The 24,538-nt window shown below is 46.1% G+C and overlaps 1 protein-coding gene across 6 annotated transcripts in view; it reads right to left on the bottom strand.

The window, feature by feature from the left end:
* The window catches only part of LOC147633951 (protein IQ-DOMAIN 5-like), a 48,845-nt gene extending 24,808 nt beyond the window's left edge, over positions 1–24,037 (bottom strand). For 2 of the 6 annotated variants that reach the window (XM_086805027.1, XM_086805032.1), the window contains exons 1-4: positions 23,817–24,037; positions 23,319–23,429; positions 22,679–22,897; positions 22,284–22,508 (exon numbers count right to left, since the gene is read on the bottom strand). In XM_086805027.1, the coding sequence (XP_086661153.1) occupies positions 22,284–22,508; positions 22,679–22,897; positions 23,319–23,393 (519 nt within the window). In that variant the 5' untranslated portion in view covers positions 23,394–23,429; positions 23,817–24,037. The other 4 variants (XM_086805030.1, XM_086805031.1, XM_086805029.1 and 1 more) reach the window with 4 other exon arrangements.
* Positions 24,038–24,538: the final 501 nt, after the last annotated feature.

Below are 24,538 nucleotides of genomic sequence, written 5' to 3'. Positions count from 1 at the left end.
AACCCGAAATTCCAAAAGAAATTAAGCTTTAACCCTTCGTTTTATTTTTCAAAATTATGCAAGGATTTTTGGGAAAATTTTGCAAGAACCTCCCCACTCCGCCACCATGTCCCAAAATTCTCAAATTTAAACTAAATTCCATGTGCCGATTCCATAGCACAAAACCACGTAGCTTTCCCACACATTCACATGCATAAAAGCATCCCACATAATAAAAAAATTAAATTTATGTGTATAAATGTGACGGTGTTGAATCACTCAACTCCATCCAAAAATTCATTAATTAAAGTATCCAGTTATACAAGAAAAATACATATTTTCACCCCATCACAAGAGCAAATTATGTATTTTCTTTCAATTCATGTGCAATTAATTGGTTTATGCATCAAACTCAATTAATATTCAAGGTTTCAATTTCAACAAATTAAAGAAGCGAAGTCCAAGAATTAAACACACTTCCTTGGATTTTTAAATCTTTTCTTTAGGTATCAAGGATGATGTGAGGTTTATCGATGCTGAAGGCTCCGGTTTCACGCACAGAGCACAAAAGAGCAGTTGATTTTTGTGAACCTTGGTGTCTTGGGTTTGAGAATGGATAAAATCCATTAGTTTTGGAATTTAGAATTTGATTCAACAAGGTTCATATACAACCAAATGCTCCCTGATATGGAGTCCTACCAATGTTAAATGAATGAGTATCATTGAGGATTGCTTGCACCAATAGAAGATATTTGGTGGCTCTATAAGCCTGTAAATTAGTGCAATCCTTCTTACCATGGCCTACTTGATGACAGAAAAAATAACGATTCTTTGTTTGGTACCGCTTTTTCTCATCTGGCTAGAGATAACCTCCAATAATGCCCTCCTTGGCCTTCTCCTCAGACGTCTTTTTAGGCTTAGCCTCAATTTATGTACCTATGCTTCTACATACTATAATATGCTTTGTATATGCACCTAAAGGACTGACTTAACATGCCCTAATCCTCAAATGACCTAAATGCTTGTTCCCCAAGTGGGTTAAGGGACTAACCTTGACATTTAAGGCTAGGAGACTGACCTACTTAGCTCGTGCCTGACATGTCCCGGCAGACTAGGGCTCATAATGGGGCCACGGCGTACGACAAATATTCCTAAGAAAAAGGTACTAAATATTTGTATAAGTATAGCACTGTTGATGAGACAGTGTGTCACACTAAACCTGAATGCATGGTGCATGTGACAGTCCGCTAGGAAGCAGGATGGTAGAGATAGTACCCTTTACTCTCCGAACTATAGCCCACAAAGATACATTTCACCGCCTTGTTAACAAGCTTTGTGTAGTGCTGCTGACGCACAATAGCATAAACCAAGCAACCAAAGACACGCATATGAGCCACTGATGGCTTTCTGCAAGGCTTTTGCACATATGCGGCACACATAACAGCTGCCATCCAAAACTTGTGAGGAAAATTTTGGCCTTTGACCATACATTGTGCCGTCTCCATAAGAGACCTATTCTTTCTTTCCGATACACCATTCTGTTTAAGGTGTATATGGCATGGTACATTGGTGCTGAATGCCCCTCCCTCTCAAACAAGTATGCATTAAATTCTTTGGACATATACTCCCCTCCTCTATCTATACGTAGAGTTTGCACTTTGCACCCTGACATGTTTTCAAAGTGCACCCTAACATGTTTTCAGCCATGTGCTGAAAATACTTGAAACACATAAATACCTTTGACTTCTGCTTCAAAGCATAGCCCAACTGAATCTGGAAAGGTCATCGATGAATGTAACAAAATAAAGGCATCCTCCAATAGATGAAGTAAATAAGTGGTGTTGTGACATAATGTGCTTGCTAGCACCACTATCAAAATACCACACGTGTATCTGTCGACCGACGTGCATGTATCATGAAGAGAAGGATCATAGCTACACTGACTTCCTCAGCATAGTTAGTAGATCCCATCTTTTCAACACTAGGTGCTGATGCATCGGCCATAGACATACCCGAGTCTTTCTTCTCTTTCTCTTTTGCAAGCCTCTTCCTACATTCATTCATGTAATGACTTGGTTTGCAAAAGTAATTACATTTTCCCTCTCACTTCCCTTCTCTCATTAACTATGCTCTTATTTCTTCCAAAAATCAACAACAAATCATATCCTTACAAAGGTGTACACGTTTTCTTTACCCACATAGCGAGCAACCCGTTTCTCATCACTTCTTACGAGGATGGTATGGTCATCATTGGAGGCCAACAAGACCACACAGACATTCTCAAAGATCATTGAGTCAGTGAAGGAGAACCTAACCAAAGCACAGGAAGTATACACTAGGCAAGCCAACAAGTCTCGCAGAGATGTCAACTACAAGGAGGGAGATTGGGTATTTCTCCACATCATGAAGTAACGGTTAAAGCAAGTGGGCAAGCGTTGTCCCAAGCTCTCTATCCGTTTCGGTCCGTTCCCTATTGTAAAGAAGCTCAGTGATGTCTCCATTAAGTTGAAATTGCCGCCCAGTTGAACTATGCATAATGTCTTACATGTCTCATGGTTAAAGCCGTATGTTGGACCATCCTTACAAGAGTTTTCAAATGAGCAGCACCATGAAGTGGTCGACGAATCAGAAGTCATCGAGCCCAAGCAGATTCTCCTCCATAAGTGGAAACGTGGTTCTAGTCTACGAATCAAACAACTCTACACAAAGTTCAAGGACCGAAGCATTGACGAAGCTGTTTGGCTGGACGAGGATTTCTTCCAGGAGTACCCGCAGTTATTGGTGGACTACTCAGTGGTCATGCAACTACAGCCAAGCTAAGGAGGAGGAAATGTCACATGCATCATGCACTGAGGTGCAAGGTGGCACACTTGCTCATCAACAGTGCTATAATTATACAGATATATTTAGTACCTTTTTCTTAGGAATATTTGTCATACGCCGCGACCCTTGTGAGCCCCAGTCCAAGACATGTCAAGAACCAGGTATGCTCCCCCTTATTTGTTGATATTGTCGAGTTTGCCCGACAAGGAGACATTCTCCTTTTGGGAGACTTCAATGCTCTGACCGGCACGTACAAATGTACGATTTTCACAAAGATCCTCCGATATTAACAGCTATGGCAAACATCTTTTGGAGATGGGGAGCATGAATGAGCTACTTTTGTATAACGGCATGCTTGGCCAGCTTCTAATAACCTAACTTGTTTCCCACATGGATGTGGACTCTTCGATGGGGTCTCCTGCTCTTATGCGGACATCTAAGTTTACCATTCCACCCAACAAACTTTTTTTAAAACCTAAAACAAAAAACGAATGGTACGGGCTGCATCCTTTTCCACAAGTGACTGTGAAAGTACACCAGCGTTCAATACCCACCGCCTTTCTTCCTGAGAATGTCGACATTTGGCATCTGCACTCCTGGGACCAAGAGAAGGTGAGCCTGCTGCCTGTCACCCTTGGGCCTTCACCCACTCCCTTCTTGTTCTTGCCTGCAGCCTATTCTCTCTCTCGAATCTCATCATGCCAAGGAAGAGCTCTCCTCTGTGGGACAACGTGGCCTTCGATGCTGTGAATGCAAGATATGGTGGGAACGGACCCAATGCAAGTTTTGTTCCAAGAAGCACCGTGGAGTTGCTCAGAGATTGAAGGCTCATTTTTCCTGCAGAAAGGGCTTTGGCATTGGCCCTTGTACAAAAGTGCCGAGGAATGTTTATGACAGCCTCAAGGCCTGGAAAGTTGAAATGTTGGGCATTTCTATTGATAAGAGTGCCTGCATGGGATGAGCCTGTAGACATCTCTCGCAGCTATTCCAGCATCTCAAAGGTCAGTGGTTGATGTGAGCAATGATGTTGAGAGCATGTTGCAAGCTGCAAGCTCAAGGTCCTTGCCAACAACCAAGAGAAGTGCCCTTCCTCTATTCAAGCGAGGAGATATGAGAGCAGCCATGCAAAAGACAGCTATGAAGGAGGCAACTAGGGAGGTCGCGAAGTTGTTTGTGCGAGTTGATTGCGAAACTTTCTATAAAACATCGACGCTTGTCTCGTTACTATCCACAATGCAATGGGTTAGTGGAGAAGACCAATTTGATCTTGAGTGGAATTATTTTTAAGATTGTCAATGACAAGTCTCGTTGTTGGGACAACACTCTTCTTCATGCTTTGTGGGCTTATCGCACCACACATAAGGTGGCTTTGGGTTTTACTCCTTTCTACGTTGTCTATGGTATGGACACTATTCTTCCTATTGAGCTCAAGGTGCCTAGCTTGCGTGCATAGTTGCTAGGCGCTTTTGAAACGAGAGGTATGAAACAGGTTTCAAGGGTTTCATACGAGTTTTGTAAAATGTAAGAAATGGGTTTCATTTGGACTAAAAAATAACTGTGGAAATTTATACATATATAGAATATGACTCATACATGATACATAGCAAACACAGATTGATCATGATTCATCATTGTATACAAAAGCATGCTACCTAAATGAACATTCAACAGACAACAATGATCATAGCACTAAGCAGAAGCATAGACGAATAATGACTCAAGCGAGACAGGGCTAGGAGCAGCGGGTTGGGCCGCCGCTTGTTGTCCTTGAGCCACCGCTTGCTCAAAACGAGGATATTTGCGACGATTAAACTTTGCCACAATCTCTTGCACAGATTTCATAGGAGCTTTTGACAAATTGTGGATTTCTACCCACAACTCTGTAAGCCTCTAAACCAGCCCAAACCTCGTATGGAAAGCCTGACCAATGCATCCAAGTCCTGACGAATGGCTTGGGGCAAAGAAAAACACCAATCTTGAGCATCATCCTCAAGCCAAAATTTGAAGTATTGTATGCATTTTGGAACACTCCATCTATCTTTGACACTCATATGCATTTACTTTACAAGAAGCACATCCACAGACAAAAGACCATTGGGGTAAAACACTATTGGCCCTCTTGGATGCTAGAGTTCAGATATGGATAGCAATGAAGCACACATACACTCACAGGAAGCAACACGACTGGGAGCAAGAGTGGGAGAAGTACTTGCACGTATATTAAGTGACGAGAAAATGAAGTCCAAGTACAAGATATAAAGTGTAGTGTCCTTTCACACTAGATGTCCAAGGGGGGAAACCCAATGGGAAAAAGTGCCCCTAGTAAGCCCATGTTCACACAGCATTACTGATCTATAAGATCTATAAGACACCTTCAAATCCCACCTATAGTAATGATGTGAACCTATACAAGGTAGCAGATCACTCCCTGTAGAAGAGTAAGCCTAAAGCTTTGCGGAAAGCTTCAAACTTCTCTCGAGGCAACGCCTTGGTAAACATACCTGTAACATTGTCCTGTGTAGGACAGTAGGTCAAAGAGATATCCCTTGCATGAAACCTCTCCCTAACATAGTGATAATGTATCTCTATGTGCTTGGTACGAGCATGGAAAACTGGATTCCATGCCACGGCCATAGCACTCTGACTGTCAATGAGTATGGTGGTGGGTGTCTGTTGACACTCACAAAGATCTGCAAGTAGCCTTCTTAGCCATACACAATCTACCGTAGTAGTGAAGGCTACCCTGTACTCAGCTTCACAGGTGGATGTGGCACTTAACCATGATATGCATGAACTGTCCATAAAAATACAATTCCCACTGGTAGATTGCCGAGTGGTCATAATCACCATCCCAGTCTAAATTACCGTATGCATGGAGCTCCAAACTGACCCTTGGGATAGAACAATCCAAGTTCCAAGGTGCCTTGATAGCGAAAAATGCGTTTCACAGAATGCCAATGCTTTGTCCCTAGGCTATGCATGAATTTGCTTGATTGGGACACACCAAACTGAATATCTGGGCGTGTATTGCACAAGTATATGAGATAGTCTCAGGGAGGTTTTGACCGCATGCGGGAGCAGCGGGAAGATTTCTTGAGGCTTTGGAGGCCTGGCCCTTTCCTCACAAATAGAGGCGATGACCCCGTTTGGCATTACAGACCACCTGTGTGGTTGCTCTCTCTCTCTCTCTCTCTCTCTCTCCAGTATATTATGAGATACGAGGCCGTTTTCACTGCCTGTTGAGAGAGGGCTTTGGACCACTTTCTAGAGTCATGAGATACCAGGATCAGAGATGCCTCGGATTGTACTTGCTGGATCTGCGTAGACATAGAGAGGGTCTCCTGAGAGGGAGGGGATCAGAGAGAGAGAGACACCTACAGAGGCAGATTACAGACTTCTTTCGACCAGAGATTGAGCAGTCAGGTCAGCAGGCATTGCAGCTAGCCCCAGAGTACAGCCGCACCAGAGGTACACTGATTGATCGGGCTATAGAGCTGGGGCGGTCCAGGCGCCCCAAGATGAGAGGCCCATCTCGACACCGGCGGAGACTACAACAGAGGATCAGGACCATACTAGCACGGCATGGGAGACGTCCAATCAGAGTACTCACCATGGAGGACATTGAGGATATCCGCCATCGACCGATGAGAGACATCTTTGGATAGTGATGTGTATGATGCTTACCTTTGTTGCTGGAGTTTTCTTCCCAGATGTTATCCATTAGGAGCTCCTAGTACCGTACTTTTCCTCATAGTTGTTTCAGTTTCAGTTAGTTGTTTAGTTGTTTTTAGCTTTCCTTACACAGACATTGTATCAGATCCACCAATTGTTGTAACCTTTTTGGTCTCATAGGTCATTTTGGCCTTTTGAAGACATTAATATATCATTTCATTTCTAGTGACATCACCTATGCTTTATGGAGTGCAGATATGGGGACCTTCAGTGGGCCATCACAGCGCAAGCGGGTGGAGAGGTATGGAGAGGCCTTTGGTATCTATGATTGCTAGGCACCCTCTCTCACTCTCACACGGACAGAGATTACCAGACTCATCCATCAGGATTTTGTTCAGCTGGACATTAGGAGGACATGGATACAGCCCACTAAGAAGCTGGGCACGAAGATGGCTTTCTACAGAGAGCATTTTCTTCAGCTCACAGCAGATGGTTTTGTGATCAGACCCAGTTACATGGATGTACACTTGTCTCATGCAATACGATGTGCTATTGGTCAGATTCGCACATCCTCACACCAGCTTGAGATTGAGATTGGCCGATATAGAGGTATACCAGCTGAGGCCAGGATATGTCGAGTATGCCATGGGGAGCCAGAGACAGAGCTGCATTATATATGCCATTGTACTGCATACTATGAGATACGTGGTCGTTTCCACTGTTTATTCAGAGAGGGTTTTGGACCACTTTCCAGAGTCATGGGGTACCAGGACCAGAGGTGTTTGGGATTGTTCTTGCTTGAGCTGCGGAGATATAGAGATAGCCTGCTTAGGCGCACAGAGAGCCAGACTCAGAGGCACATTACAGACTTCTTTAGTCCAGCCATCACTGCGCCAGATGGACCACAGCAGCAGCAGGACATGGATACTGCCCACACCAGTGGTACACTGATTGATCGTGCCATTGAGCTTGGGTGGTCCAAACGCCCACGACTACGGAGGAGGGCATCCCAGCATAGACAGAGGTTGCAGCGGCGGATTCGGATTATTCTTGCGAGACATGCGGGACACCCAGTCAGGGTGCTGACCACAGAGGATATTGAGGAGATCCGCCAACGTCCGATGCGGCACATATTATGAGATGGAGGCACCTCCATAGTGTACCCCCCCGTCCCACATGATATTGTATCCCCTCACTGTACTCCACTCACCTCCATAGCGTAACCTCCCCCCCTCACTATATTCACACCCTATAAGGGTTTCTGTTTACCTTCCAGTTCCAGTTCCATTTTCTAGGTGCCAGTAGTATCATCTTTATTTTCATTTTCTGGTTTTTTATCCAGACATTGTATCAGATCCACCATGATGTAACTTTTTGGTCTCAAAGGTCATTATGGCCTTTTGAAGATGTTAATATAACATTTCATTTCTCTCTCTCTCTCTCTCTCTCTCTCTCTCTCTCTCTCTCTCTCCCCCCCCCCTTGTATGAGATAGCCTTCTCCTCACAGAGCGGCCAGCCGGAGGAGAAGCATCTCTTCTCCCTTATGATCTGTGATTCCCGCCCTTAAATGAGGCGAGTCTATATTTAGCCCTCCATGGTTGTATCTAGCCCTCAATGGCTATTATTTCTTTAATAGAAGGATCTTTTTCCCGAAAAAAAAAAAGTATATGAGGCAACCCACTACCTGGCTATACACGCTCATGTCATAAGACTCTCCTACATCATACATGCTCAATTAGAGCCCAGGTTCTACATGTGTAGAAATAGGCTTACAATCCTGGAAACCAAATTTATGCAGGAGTTTCTGTATGTATTTGGATTGAAGCATAAAAATGGCTTCATCCATCTCCACAAATTGTATTCCCAAGTAATAGTGCAATAAACCCAAATCTGACATTTCAAATGAGGCCTTTAATGTAGCTTTGAAAGCTGAAATTGCATCCTCATTATTTCCAGTTAAAAGCATGCCATCCACATAGAGTATGACCATAATCAAAATACCATGATCCTCTTTGACATAGAGGGTGCTCTCAGTTGGACTATTGTTAAATCCCTGGCTGGTCGAGTATGCATGAATTTTCTCATGCCAAGCTCTTGGAGCTTGTTTGAGACCATAAAGTGCTTTGCGGAGCTTACACACTCTGCATTTTTGACCATGCATCACAAATCCAATAGGCTGACTTACATAAACTTCTTCATGCAAGTCCCCATTAACAAAAGCTGTTTTTCTATCCAATTGATGCACTTTCCATCCATGATGGGCAGCCAATGCAACAACACATCTAATAGTCGTACGCTGAGAAGTAGGTGCAAAAGTCTCATCATAATCTCTGACTTTTTGTTGGGCATAACCTTTGGCCACAAGATGGGCCTTGTACCTGTCAATTAATACCATCAGATTTCCGTTTGACTTTGTACACCCATTTTGTGCCAATGGGTTTCTTGCTAAGAGGCAAGTCAACGAAATCCCAAGTGTAGTTCTTATGGCTAGCATCCATCTCTGATTGCATGGCTTCCATCCAATGCTCATTCTCTTGAGCCTCTTCAAATGAATATGGCTCATCTTCATCACAAATAGTACTCATGCATAATACATTTGCCTACTCTTGAACACTTCTAGAGTCCTCCCCAGTAGAAGAGCTGAAATTTTGCTCTCTTGCAAAGTACGAACCAGCCAATGAGGCACTGTTCTAGCTTCTTGCATGGCTGTCTACTCTTCCTGAACAAGCTTCAGGTACAACATGAGGAGTAATAGGCTGATTTGGGGGATGGTTTTCAGTACCCATAGGCTGTCCAATATGTGTTTCTTGTGGTTGGTCTGATGTTCCATCTATGCCCAATGGAATCAGCCCCTCAAACATAACCTGTGGACCATTTTCAAAGTGTTTGCTAAACTCTACAAGTGGCTATGCTGAATTTTCAGCAAATACAGCATCTCTACTTTCAAAAATCCTTTGACTGCATGGATTGTAGAGATGGTATCCCTTGCTGTCTGTTAAAATTTGGAGCTTTTTGCATCATATGCAAGATTTACACCCAAAATCACAGGTTTTTCTTGGATTTGTGCCTATTTCACAAAGTTTTCCAGGTCTATGTGAGAAATTTTGGGGATTTCTCTCAGGTTCACAGGATTTACAAGTTTTGGCCTAAATTTGTGCACTTTTGCCCAATTTTTTGCAAGTTTCCTTGCTTGAGACAGTTTGTCATATGTATATGTATTAAGTAAACATTTGGGGCTGATTCAGTTGCAGTCTTTGTTTGAGTCAGACTTGTGTTCAATCCATGAATACATATTCTTGGAAAATGTTTGGAAACACCGGTGACTTGTTTGGCATGTTGTCAGTTGAGGATAAGTGTCATGTGCACAGAGTGTATCTAGTGCAGCACACACACAAGACTAGCTTCGAGGCTTGGGGTAGCTTGGAGCTAGGCAGGCTGATTGGCGAGCTAGGCTAGGGATGGACTAATGGGCGGGCACCCAGTGACCGGCCAAGAGCCTATAAAAGGGTGGCCAAGGTCAGTCAGTTAGTGAGAGTCTCAGTCCATGCGAGAGCTTTGCAATCAAGAGCCTCGATCTAGTGCAGACATGCACCTACTTCATGCAGCCGAGGCCGGCAGCAATCTCGAGGCCGGCGAGGGTAGCTCCATGGCGGTATGGGACGTCATGGGGTAGAGATTGGTTGGTGCGTCTTGCTAGTTAGCTCAGCTCGCGGCTCGGTAGGGACAGCCAGGTCTTGTGGGTTTTGCCCACGGTTGTCATGGTTGGGTAGTGAGTTAGGCCTGCACCCCCTTCACGATTTATGATTTGTTTTTGCAGGTTTCGGGTCTTGTTTCAAGATTGCTCTACGACAAGACCCTTGGGGATTTAACAATAAGTTGGATGGTACCAATTCTCCCATGTGGGCATATATGATGAAGCATGTATTGGTTGCAAAGCATTTATGGGTATATGAATCTGATGCTAAGTTAAGACCTGATGGTCTTGCACCTATAGCTAGCGCGTCAGGGGGTCCATTGTTGGGACTAGTGATTCTGGTTCCAGTGGAAGTGTACCGCCTCCACCTGTCCCTTCTACACAGGAATAACTCAGATAGAATGCTAAAGATGCACAGGCTCACACATTGATTGTTGTCTCATGTAGACAGCAAGTCATTCCTCATATCCATTCATGTACTTCTGCTAAGGGTGCATGGGATATACTTGCCTCGTTGTATCGGATCCACAATGAAGCTCGTGTAGCTTATCTCCAGAAGATGCTTGACACGGAGCATATGACTGAGGGTGATTCTATGGATGTATTTCTCACCCGTGTTAAGGATTTGCGAGAGCAGTTAATCAATATTGATGAGGTGATACCTGACAGTTCACTTGTTTCTACTGTTCTCAATGGTTCGCCTGAATCCTATCAAGGATTTACTACCACTCTTCGGCTCTTGAGGAAGAGAAATTCAGATTTGTACACATTTGATGATTTAGTAGCTCTCTTATTACAGGAAGAGAAATCCCGGTCAAACCGGAATAGCATGATTGCTGGAGATCACGCATTTGCAGCCTCTTTTCATGCCAAAGGGAAATCTGGGACATCTTCCAGTGCTAAGCCAAGGGCAGGGCACCTACCCGTTCAAATCCTCCTGCATCAAAAGAGGGTGGGTACAAGAAGAAACGGTGTAACTATTGTAGAAAACCTAGACATGTCATTGAAGAATGCAAAAAGTGTATTGCGAGTGAGCAAAAGAAAAAGTAGCAAGGTTTGGCTGCTACCACAAATGGCCAACTTGGTCCATGATGGCTATGCATTGCTTGTCACATGTAGTACTCGGTCTATGCCTTCTTCCCGTATGTCGGTTTCTCATGCTGATTGGTAATTTGATAGCAATGCTACAAAGCACATCACTTCATGTAAGATGTTGTTTACCACTTTACAGGATGCACGTAAAGGTGGTACAGTGATGTGTACTAATAATGCATCGTATGCCATTAAAGGCATTGGGAATGTAGATTTGACAGCATACAATGGTGACATTTTCACTTTACATGACACGTATGTATTTGGAATTCACAAAAATCTCATCTCTGTAAAATTGCATTTAAAGTTCAGTTTTCTGATCACTGTTGCTTAGTGCATGATCGTCGAGATGTCGATTCTTTTGTACCTGTCAATGGTACCATCAGACTTTCTTTTGACTTTATACGCCCACTTTGTTCCAATGACATTCTCTTGCAAGGTTTTCAACAACCATCTAGGCACAGATTTGGCTCTTGCTATTTTCTCTTCCCTGACAACATCTTCAACCTCTTCCATATAAGGGGGCTTATCCGTTGGCTGTTCCATATGTCTTACATCTTGTTCAACGTGAGGAATACCTTAAAAAGGGGCAGGCTGAACTGAATCCCCACTAATGGCTACAGGTAAAAGCCCATCAAACATGTCTTACGAGCCTATATCATGACTTTTATACAAGCTAAGCATGGGCTGAACTGAATTTTCAGCAAATACCACATCTCTATTGACAAAAATCTGGCGTGTCACTAGATTATAGAGACGGTATCCCTCGCTCTCATTACTATAGATGCATTTGATTGCTTTATCACCTAGTTTTGTTCTTAGTTGCTCTAGCACATGAGCATATGCCAAACACCCAAATGTACGCATATATCCACTCTTGGCTTTCTTTTGTACCAAGCCTCAAACGGTGTTATAGTCTTCAAAGTTTATGTTGGGCACCTGTTCAACACATGATGGCTTCCATCAAAAAAGTATGAGGCAACTTCTGCGCTGTCACCATACATCTCGCCATCTCCATGGGAGACCTGTCCTTTCTCTCAGCTACACCATTCTGATGTGGTGTATAAGGCATAGTGCTCTGATGTTTGATGCCCTTATCAAGCAAATAATCCTTGAATGCATTAGACATGTATTCTCCCCCTCTATTTGAGTAGAGTGTCTGTACTTTACAATGTACATCCAGACATATTTTCAACCATTGCCACAAAGTGTTGAAAGCATGTAAACACATCTGCTTTTGCATTCAACGGATATACCCAAGCAAACCTTGAGTAGTCATCAATGAATGTGACAAAGTAAAGATGCCCCCCCATGGATGGTGTCCACATCGGACCACTGTAATTTATTTTCAGCTCTAACAACTCCATCCTTGGGAATGGTTTGTGGTGCATAATACACCACTCTCATTGGACACTCAAGAGGCGACATATTGTCAACCATATGATGCTTCTACAAAAGCATCAAACTACCAAAGTTTACATGCGCACGAAAGGAGCATGCCATAGTTTTGCATCTTGCATAGCAAGAGAGGGGCAGCCATTGTATGTGCATCATATGAACACTTGTTATAGCTGTCCAGCTTATACAAGCCATTGCATCTTTCTTCTTCTCTTTTTTCATCTCCTTTCTACATTCATTTATGTAGCAACCACGCTTATGACAGTAGTGACATTTTCCTTTCTTTCTGGGCTTGCTAGCATCCCTTTTTTCAGATGTATCACCTCCAGAAGAGGGTTGTCAATGACCAGCTTTATTGGACTGTTGTCCTCCGTGCTTAAAGCTCTTTCTTTTCCTCTTGTCCTTGGCTTAAAAATGCCGTGTCACCACCATGGCTGCTTGATAGATTTTCTCTTGTTTGTTCTTTGTGCAAGAGCAAAACCACCAACTCTTCAAAAGTGACAGGTTCAGCACCCCCTCTCATAGAGAGATTGAGAAGAGGTGTGAAAGCCCAAATACGAGGGAGGCAAAGAATGCAGAGTATTGGTGACCAGATGTTTGTCTGGGATAACCTCATCAATGTTCAACAACTGTTCTTGCAAATCTTTCACTTCGGTGATGTGATCTGTCATAGAGTCACCCTCATCCACAGAATTTAGAAAGAGTATCTAATCGCCCCTTCAAGTAGGCAACCCTTGCCTCTTTGCGTCCTTGGTACATCGCTTCCAAAGTGTTCCATGCAAGCTTTGCTATCTTGCAAGAGAAAATGTGCGGAATGATAGACCTCTTGACAGAAAGGGCTATCAAAGACATGGCCTGTGTTGCATCCCTGGTATCCCATCTTCCCTGCTCTTGTGTAGGAGCAAGATGCTCTACCTCAGCTCCTGGAGATCTTTGAGCAACTCCCCTCTAAGGTGTTGCTGATTGCAAGGTAGGCGGGCATGTGTCATCACCACACACAATGCCCAAAATCCCTTTGGCTACCAGCAAATTCCAAATCATGAAACTCCACAAGTAGTAGTTTGATCCATCTAGCTTATCCTCTTGGTATAGCACACCAAATACATATGTCGCATTTTGAGCCATGATGTCAGAATACACACTTTAATACCTGCAAGCAAATCAAAAAGCATGTACATGCACTGCCAGGCAACCCAATTTTCCCGTGCAAACGTTTTGCCTACAAAAATGCCAACCTCAAGCAAGAGTATTCTTGCAGATTCTCTGTACTATTCAGAAAAACACTCAATTACGCGTACATGTGTTTCAAATCTCTACCCTATAACCCTGATACATGCTGCAAACAAAAAAGCCCCAAAAGTTGTATACAGATTTGGCTTCAATTTGCACAGATTTGAGAAACCCCAAAAGATGTCACTCTGTACTGTAGTACCTACGAGCTTTCAAGCGACGGCGTGCTCAAGGTGACAGCGACCTGTGGCCGCGTCGGGGAGGCATAGCAGGCAACAACAACAATCTGGTCAGGTAGGCACTCCAGGCGACGGCAGCTGAGTTGGGTAGGTACAACAGGCAACGGCACGCAGTTGAGTCGGGTAGGTACTCCAGGCAACAGCACACAGTTGAGTCGGGTAGGTACAGGAGACAACGGCAGGCAGCTGAGTCGTGTAGGTATAACAGGCAACGGCAAGCAGCTGAATCGGGTAGGTGCAAGCAACGACAGTTGCAACGGCGACTTGAGACGGACTGGCAACCGGTGACGGGATGAGGCAATGGCAGACGGACCAGCAACAGTTTCCCACGTAAGCCCCAAAGTGGGCTGCGCGCTGCCCGCTATGGTTGCAAAACCACCCACTGGTTGGGCGGCGATAGTTCTCCCCACACTAGTGCCGCCCGGGCAGATAGCAGAAAATGGGCGGCAGCAGATCACTCCACACTAGTGCCGCCAAGGGGGCTGAGCAGAGGGGTGGCGGGACTTCACAAGCGCACACACGTCCATCCACAGTAGCTTGAAGGCGGGCAGCTCCCACCAGGAGAGACCAGCTCTGATACCAAATGTTGGACAGCCACAGCAAGAGAGAGAGAGAGAGAGAGAGTGTGTTAAGGTTTCAGCTCTAACCAAAACAGAGATGGAGGTAGACAGAGTGAGAGTGAGCATTAGTGGAGGTGATGGAGTCAACCATCCACATATATCCATCCATCATAATAATATGAAAGTACAAAGCAATAGATAGAGTGTCCTTTCACATTGGACATCCAAGGGGAAAAACCCACATGGGAAAAAGCGCCCTTGGTTAGGTCCTGTTCACACGTAGCACTACCATAAGTGTGCATTTGTCTTCACATACTGCCTTAGAGTGAACCCGTGGCATGTCACATCCAGTGTATGGGCAGGCCAGCCTACAGGTGCGCTAAAAATTTGGCAATCCTGCTGGGGAGCTCTTGTGATAACAGGAGTTTCTTGTAAGTTTTGATTGTGGTACTTAGGGTTTGGTGGAACTCCTAATTGTTAGGGTTTTGTGTGCTCCCAACACACTGCAAGTCCAGTGTGCATGCTGCGTGAAACCTACCAAGCAACTGGTTACTGCAGAGTGTGGAGTTCTTGGAGCATGCTCTCTTGGTAGTTGCTTGGTCTGAATGTCCTGCAAAAGGTGTCCCGGAGAGCCGCCTGTTAGCAAAATGGTTGGTGGTGAATTGGCTAAACCATCAGTCAGCCGAAATTTCTAGGGTTGATGGAAAGAGAGCCTAATAGGCATCCTCTCTACCCAAACCTCAACTTCTGCACGTTGCCAAGAAGCGCCTCACATCGTTATCAGTGTCCTCTGTGGCTGAGCCCTTGACGCTTAGCAATTTCACATTGACCCATCCAAGCACAGTGGCCAAGGGTTCAGTTGCAGGAGGGTGTGCATTAGCCATGGGTGTGGGGGTGGGTAGAGGCGGAGGTGGAGGTGGAGGTGGAGGTGGAGGGGTCTGAGGAGGAACAAAGTTAAAATGTGGTCTCTTTCTACTATAGCAACGAACCGACAATGGGCTCCTTAATGGACTAGCTGATCCAACACGTGAACAGGTGTTGCTTCTTGAATCTTTTGCTGAGTGGAGCGCCGGAGTGCCTGGGTGACCCACCAGTGAACTCTCCCAGGTGTGCTGGTAGTCGGGTGACCAATACTGTCTTACGGGTCATTAGCTCAGTTACAGTCTTTCCTGGAACCACCTTGGAGGAATTTCAATAATTTTCCACACAACTGGAGAATGCACGCCTTCTTTTTGAAGGTGATACTGGCACTGGCACCACAGTGGTGGCAACAGACAACCTAGTGTCCAAGCTCAGGATGGAGATGGAGACCCTCAAGTTGCAGAAAACTCAGAAGGAAGAAAGCAGCCTCGCACAGCTGAAAAGGGAGATTGAGGAACTGAAGGCCCAACAAGAGGTCAAAGGCGGTCTGGTGCGCCATCTGTCAGATAGCTGGTCACGCCCCACAGGAATGCCCAAGAAGGAAATATTGCAGCTTCTGTGAAAAGGGGGCCATGAAGACAAGGACTGGTATTATGTTCCTCCACAAACAGCAGCAATTTCCTCCACTCCTCCAGCAAATCAATTGGAAGCACCATACGCTTATTATGCCTCACCTATGTACCAGCCTGTGGTGGCATCCCTCGATCACTCAACCCTTCCACCACCTGCCTCTACTCTTCCACACCTCATCACCACTACCCCTGCTGCTACCCTAGCCGCAACCCCCATGCCCACTCAGGTGGGTGCCCGTCAGCCCCATCCACCTGCTCCGCCTCGAACGCATCCAGTCATGTGCTACAGGTGTGGGGAGTACAGGCATTCAAAAAGCAAGTGTTCTCCACCAGAAGGGTCTCCCCCGTGTTTCAAAGCAAGTGTTCTCTACCTGAAGGGTCTCCCCCATGTCGTCATTGCCCCAACAACAAGAACCATTATACTTGGGACTGCCTAACCATGCAAGCCAGCACTTCAGCCTCCCTCAACTGACTTTGCCTTTCCAACCACTCACCTGGTCTCTGTGCAGACATCCCAGCCATCACCAACCACCCTCATTGTCCAGCCTTCCTCCATTTTTACATTCCACTTTCCTTCTGCATCATCTTCCTCCTCAAATGAAGCTTCCCCCACACATCCTGTCCAATCCCTACCTGTGCTGCAGTGCTTACCCATGCCCAGAAGAAAGCCATGGGGATCACTCCTGTGAAGAACCAGGAGAGGACCAACTTCCTGTTTCCCACACCCTGGTGGATCATGCCTTCCTTCAAGCTTACAAAGACATGATCCAAGAAGCTCCCATGTTGGATACCAGTACCCCAATATCTTCCCAACCTGCTCCACCACAACGACACATGCCCCCTCTTCCCTCTTTCTTGCGCCAAATCAAACAAGAAGTCTCCCTGTATGATCTGCTCCAATGGAGTCCCGTGGTCCGCCAACAGCTCTCCATGCTCCTGGCCCACCTGGAAGATCAGATGACACCTCTGATCCCTCCAAGCGGTGGCAGACAGATGGGCAACACACTTCCATGTGCATAGGGGTGGACACTGGAACCGGGCATTTTATGTAAGTCGTGGGTCTTAATGCAAGTCGCCCACATACTGGATCCCTATTTCATGTAAGTCATGGGTCTTAATCTCATCCATTGTAACGCCATCTGCTGTGTAACGCCATTGTAACCTTCTTTGCTATTGAATAAAGTGATCTTGTCTGCAATCTCTCTCACCCTCTTCTCCTCTCTCTCTCTCTCTCTCTCTCTCTCTCTCTCTCTCTCTCTCTTATGTGTGCTTCCGCAACTTTATCATGGTATCAGAGCTTCTGGGTTGCTGATCAAGGCCGAGTTCGCGGAGGTGACGGGTCACGTGTGAACCAGCTAGAGTCCTTAAGAAGAAAGTTCTGAACGTTTTTTTTCTTGGAGGCCTGGTGGCGGGTCACTGTGCAGAGAAGTCGCACACGGCTGAAGCATGGGCACAAGGTATGAGTGGAGCAGAAGGCACAGAGCAAGTCAGCCCTGAGTGGCAGGACAGATTTTCTTGGGCTTGTAGGAGGCAAGCTCTGCAGAAGGCAGAGCAAGCTTGATTCACTTGGCCAACGGCAGCAACATAGCATGGGCCACTGGGTGCACAGGCGCATTAGCGTTCTTGGTAGAGGCGGCGAAGGCATCTCAGGGAGGCGGCGCAGTTATCTCAGGAAGTCACAGAGATCGTTTTTTTTCCTTTCTTTCTTTAAGGTCTTCAAAGCCTTTTATAATTAAAACACCTCTTGTTAAGCAGCTGTTCACACCCTCTCTTGATTTTAAAAGAGGAGTTGGCTCATTTGTTCTCGTGGCTCATCAAACCTTCTTTGAAGTCTTGATGTGCAAGGTGTGGTGATCGAGGAGTTGCCAAGCCGCTTACAGTCTCCACCCATGCACCAAAAGTCAGCCTAAGGAAGGGACTGCCGGACTGTACTCTACCTGCTGCGACATTCAGGGCATAAACATTGGGGAAGCCCACACAGTCCTCTCCAATCCTAATGGTAACCCACTGAGCTCGCCCAGTGACTATGACACCTGAGCCAGCCATTGCCGGCAAGAGCTGCTCACTGACAGAAATACAAACTCTCCCCTGCGTCCCGGAGGGGCTCAAAGAGGGAGACCAAAAAGTGTGACTCCTGCCTGGTTCCTACAGCAACGGGTAAGCCCCTCGGAAAGATGGTGCTCCTGGAGAAAAAGAATGTTGATGGGTTCCCCAACTCTAGCTCTCTGGAGCTCTCCTCTAAGAACGCCTCACCTCTTAAAGCACTGAGGCCTCCCCAAACCCTGAATGTTCCATGAGGCTATCTGCATATCAATCTCTGTGGGAGGCGGAACTATTGGAACTGCCCTCCACTCGTAGAGCCTTGGGCGTGGGTTTCGCCAGGGAGGAGTAGTCACAGTCGGTCCTAGGGCAGAGGCGCGCCAGGTGGGTGCGGATCCTGTCCTCCATGTGTCACCACTCTGTCCGAGCACGAGAGAAAGCATACTCTAAACTCCATCGATCACAATGAAGGTATCTGTAAGAGGAGGGAAGGTATACTGCAATTGAGATATGAAGGAACGCAAAGGGCAGCAGCTCCAGGCTGGAGGACACCACCTCCCCGTCCTGATCTCTATGGCCTAAGCCTCCCAGCTCCATCTGCGCCAGGGGCCAAAGATGGGTGAGGCTTGAGCACGTCGGTGATGCACAGATCGTGAAGATGGTGCGAAAGTTATACTGCCTACCCCTAGATGGCGGCAAGCACAGACTCCAACCACTGGGAGAAGAGGAAGGTATTCCTTCTTGAGGCCTGGGAAGTATATTGTCATGGGAAGCCTGAAACGCCAGCCAGTGGGCTGGATGCAGGGTTGAAGCCGTGCTGCCACATCGCAAAGAAGGCTTGGGCCATACGCAATGCGACGGGGCTCAGCCGCATGACTCTATCTGAGCTGTGCACCAAAGGATGAATGTTTGTGTTCTTTACAGGCGCTCCAAGGAGGCTAGCTTGTAGAAGATCTCTAAGTTGTCCGCACGTCGGGCGGCTACCAACAATCTTGCACACCAGAGTGGAGGCCTCTAGGGATGCAACTGTCATAGCGAGGAGCTGTAGGTCCTCTTCTGAGAAGGATAGGCAAGGGATGACGGCCTCAATCGGGGATGATGGAGCGGCTGCCATGGAGTCTTCCTAAGGGATGAAGACCAGAAGGGGCCGAGGCTTGCCAAATGAAAAATTCTCAAGAACTAAAGAAACTACCAGATGAAACGGAAGGGAAGGAGAATCAGAGCCGAAGGGAGACAAGGGAGGGGGGGGTGCGAGGAGAGAGAGAGAGAGAGAGAGAGAGGCTCAGGTGGAGGCGGAACGGAGGGAGGAGGGCGTAGGCAGAGAGAGGGGAGCGGATGGGGGGCAGCGAGAGAGAGAGAGAGAGAGAGAGAGAGAGAGAGAGAGAGAGAGAGAGAGAGAGAGAGAGAGAGAGAGAGAGAGAAATGAAATGAAATGAAATGAAATGATATATTAACGTCTTCAGAAGGCCAAAATGACCTATGAGACCAAAAAGGTTACAACAATTGGTGAGAGAGAGAGAGAAGAAAGGGGAGGAAGAAGGGAGCAGCATGAGAGGGGAGAGGGGGTAGAGTGAGAGGAGGAGGCACTGGCAGAGAGAAAGGGGGAAGGGGGGTAGGGTGCACAAGCGGAAATAGAGGGGTGCAGTCATGAAGAGGGGAGAAGGTTGCGCAAGCGAATTTCGAAAGGAGGGGGTGCAGGTGGGCAGCAGGTGAGAGAAGGCGGCCGTGAAGGGGGGATGTAGGTAGCTCAGAAGTCCACAAGGGGAGCTCACAGCTCCACGCTCGCTAGTCGGGGTGTGATGAATGTATGTTCTTTACCAGACCGCATGTTAGCTTCCAATGAGCATAATTTGTCCCATCAAGTTTGTCCTCCTTGTTCATATAGGGGGGACCCATCTCCAAAGCAAACAAACTCCGATTGTGACCCCTTTGCAGCTTCACAAGTCAACAGAGGACAGATTCCGAGATGGCACAGCTATAGTCTCAAGCACAAAGTACTGAGCTTGGGAGGAGTTGATCCTGGCAGTCAGGGGACAGGACCCTTGGCACCTGCCAGAGTTTGGGCGCAACCTCGAGAGCCTGCGCTTTTCGCGGTCTGATAGGAGGAGCACTGGCCCTAACCTCTCTCAACTTGATAGATTCTATGTGGATGAGTGGGCTTGCGGTCGCGCGGGACCACTTTCTCTGATCACACTTCAGTTATTCTATCTTTGGAGGACCCTTGGAGGCAGGATAGGCATCAAAGCACTAGGGTTCCAAACAACCTCATTCAGGACCCTGAGATTTGTAAGAGGATAGAGCAGATATGGGAGGGACTGGATTTTTACTCAAGTTCTGTCGTCGTGTGCACCTTGCATGCGGGCCTCGGCGAGATGCAAGAGGTAGCACAAAGCAAATTGGAGGGATTTCATGAGCAGGAGAGGAGCATTCAAAGGGGTCTTACTTCTCTCCAGCATCTTCAGAAGAGTTCCCCTAATAGTCCGTGGATTGAGAGTCAACTTGTTGCCGCCTGTACAGAGATCAAATCCATCGAGGAGAGGAGGGTGGAGTACAAATACCATGCCAGACCTTCCTTTTGGACCCAGGCTAGAGATAGAGTAACTAGGGACTTCTTTGAGATTGCAGTCCCTCACACGCAGAGAGATGGTATTCGCAGGTTGCATGGCCAAGATGGAGCTATCGTTTCTAACCCCCATCATGTGAGAGCCATTGCCACGGATTTTTTAACATCCCTCCTCATGGGTGCCCCATTATCCCCACAGGTGGTGGATGCACGAGAGAGGTTCTAGAGGCACATGAGAGAGGTGGGTGGTTTTCCCCGCTCTCTAGACCTTCTTATTGACTCCCTTCACAACAAAGCAACTGGCGGAGGACTTGACGGCTCTTCCTAGGGGCGGATGGGCTTCCAATTTCCTTTTCTTCGCCACTGGGATCTCATGGAAGGCCTTCAGTGAGATTATGACTATAGGTGCCATACCAGAGAGGCTCTCTAAGGGGTTGATTCACTTGATTCCTAAGGAGGAGGATGACAGATTGGAGATCCAGCAATGGAGACCCATCACCCTCCTTCACACAGCTCCCCCCCGGAGGCTCAGGGGTTGGGATCCGGGGTACACGAGAGGATCTGCCGGTTATGCCACACAAAGGTTGAGACAAAGGCGCATTACATATGTGGCTAGCCGCTACTCAATATACTGTGAAATCTGTGGGAGGTTTCCCTGTCTGTTCCATGAGGGATTTGGCCCACTTTCCAGGATCGTTGACTTCCCGGCCTAGCATTGGCTAGGGCTCTTCCGGCTCGAGCTTCGTAGACACAACGACACTTTCCGTGAGAGCTTCGGCCCCAGCCACCCCGACCCCTTCCTCACTAGCCAACCATCACCAGCTTCTTCCAAACCCGAGAGGACAGCCAAACAGTGGATCGCGTGGACCCACCTCGGGCTGCTACAAATCCACCTCTTTTGAGAGGAGTTACCTCGGACCAGGCCTCCACATTCCGACGTGCTCAACACCCCCGGCCTCCCCGGACGTCCACCACGACATGCTTCATCGCCTCCAAATCCAAGACATGCTTCATCGCCATCGAGCTACCTTACCACGTGACGTAGATGAGGGAGACCTCTCGGGCATACTCATTAGCCCCATGCTTGATATTTTGGCGAGTGGTATACCATCTATTGGGTGATGATGATCCTCTCATGTTTCATGTTTCATGCTACTGGTATTCCATGATGAGATTTCCATGGACAGTTTTGTATCACTCTGGTGAGATAGTTTTGATTTGTTCTATTTTATTTTCCATTCCATGATGAGATATGCCATGGACATTATTGTATCACTTTGGTCTCATAGGCCCATCAGGTCTATAGTAGATGCTTAATATATTTTTCTTTCTTATCTCCTCTCTCTCTCCTCTCTCTCTCTCTCTCTCGCTCTCTCAGACGTTAATATATCTTTCACTCTCTCTACCCATAAGTAACAAACCATTCAAACAAAATGGTAGATGTTAATTTGACAAGTGCATGGTATCAGTCTATGACAGGTGCATGTATCAATCTATTACCTCAGTTTCTGTAGGTCGAGATTCAACTGTGTGGCATGATATTTTCTGAGGTACTCCTTGACCTCCTTTATTTTTAAGTGCACGATGTGCCCGAATTCTCGCCTGCACTCGTACGAACGCTTGGATAGAGCGCAGACTTCCATTAGATTGTTTGTGGACACTATGCCCATTGATAGCTGCTTGTAGCCGCACGAGGCCTTTCAAAGCACAAAGTGCCCTCCTTGCCTGTTCACGCCCCCCACAAAAATGCTTTAGCTCAGCTCTTATCTTCCTCTCTCATGTGACTCTGTACTGAGATGGCTTGAAACCACAGAAACCGAAAGAGCCCGCGAGGGTACATGAAAAATGCAAGATACAGTTGCAGAGACAAACACAAGAATTGCGGCCAGACTAACCAAAAACCCTCGGAAGGCTGTTTGAATGCAAATGGCCGCCCACTCTTCCCGATCGGCCTGGCTGATGACAATCTGAGGAGCTGTCAAACTGCTGCCAGAGACACTGGCCCCATTTTCTATTTCACTATCATCATCCCCACCAAGAGTTGATCCTTTGCCAATAACACGACACGACTTCCACAGATTCCACCTGCTAGGTTTCGTATTGAGTGCTGCCTCCTGTTTGAACAAGAAAAATGTACAGTTACTGCTGTAAACTACTGCAGACTAAGAAGTCTTTTGACATCATAGCCAAGCCAACTGACCATATGTGATCTGTATGACGTGGGGAATGGGATCACTCTACTAGGAAACCGATGAGTAAACCACTAAACCAGCACTCCAAAGAAACTAAATGAAAAACATTGTCATTAAGAAAGACGCCAAAGAAGCATTACCCACATCATGGGATGTAGTTAAATCTCTGGAAACCAATCACATTACAAACACAAGGTAGCCATAAACTCCAGAGAACAATGAATCACGATTTTGCCTTATAAGTGCTGGAATCAAGGTTATCATGCGACCACTTGAACATATAAATTTGATTTGCCGTCAATGAAAATCATACATGCAAGTGGGAAAACCATGAAAAGCTTACACTGTCAGCATTCTTTGCCTGTGGTGATCTCTTCCTGCTCACAAGAGTCTTAAGCCACTTCTTTGAGGTACCCATCAAGCTTGATTATTGCGTTTGGCAACAGTGAAATACCTACGGCAAAGATTAAAACAAACACACACAACAGTGAAATACCTACAGCAAAAATCAAAATAAACAGACACACACACACACACGCACAATAAATGCTAGAAGTAAAAAATTCGTCTGTACACCTCCATGAACGTGTTCATATTACTGCAAAGGAAGAGGTAAGGCACTGAATTGGATTGCATTTATCACATTTATTGTGCTTTTTGCACCCAAAACAGGGGGGCTAAAGCTTACAGTCTAGCATTAATATGTCCAATAAGATCTAGCCTGACTTCAGGATTAGAGTATTGTATTCCATGTAGAATTGATTTAAATCCTGAATAAACAGCTTCAGAGAAGCAGATTAATGAAATGGAAATGCTCCCCAACAGATATCGAAAAACACACCTTGCGCTTGGCTAAAATGAGGCTTTCTTAATCGAGAGCGCTGTGTAAGGGGGGCAATTTGGATTAAGTCATGTGTGTTCGATGTTGCCAACCAACTAAGGTCTCCTTTAGAGCTGGTTGGTAGTGCGTAGAGACCTAACAGTCTTAGCTATCCCTCTTAAGGCTAGCCTCTAGTTGACCCTCCTCCCGTTCTTCAAGCCTATCATTATTCCCATAACTATGGGGAGTCTCTAAACTAACCCATGTTTGACCAAGGGCCTTTTCACATTGGGATGAATGGCCATGGACATAGTTGACGTGGGTGATTGTTGTTGTTTTATGAGGTCTTTCCACACTTGGATGCAACTAGCAAGGAAATGACTTCTAGACACACAAGGTTGCTCACCAATGGCTCATGACTTGTATAGATCATTGTGTTTCATTTTTCATGGGAATTGTGTAAAAGCATTAATAACCTATTGAGGTGACATACTTTCAATATGATTGAGAAAAATTCATGATACCTCTGTGTTGGTGCATGATATCTTTCAATGTGATTGAGAAAAATGCATGACACCTTTGCATTGGTGTGATTCTTTATTTATGGGATCGATCTGTAATTCTCAAAAATCGTAATGTATTGAGGTGACATACTTTCAATATGATTGAGAAAAATTACAAGAAAAATTGTCCCTTGAAGGATCTTATAAATCATCATGCTTTCGTGTTTCATGTAGAGTGTG

The sequence above is a fragment of the Cibotium barometz genome, chromosome 11, assembly GCF_041138505.1.
Source record: "Cibotium barometz isolate CiBa-2024 chromosome 11, ASM4113850v1, whole genome shotgun sequence".
In the NCBI taxonomy this organism is placed as follows: domain Eukaryota; kingdom Viridiplantae; phylum Streptophyta; class Polypodiopsida; order Cyatheales; family Cibotiaceae; genus Cibotium; species Cibotium barometz.
Note: the sequence above shows the minus strand (reverse complement) of the source record. Positions and strands in the feature narration are given on the sequence as shown.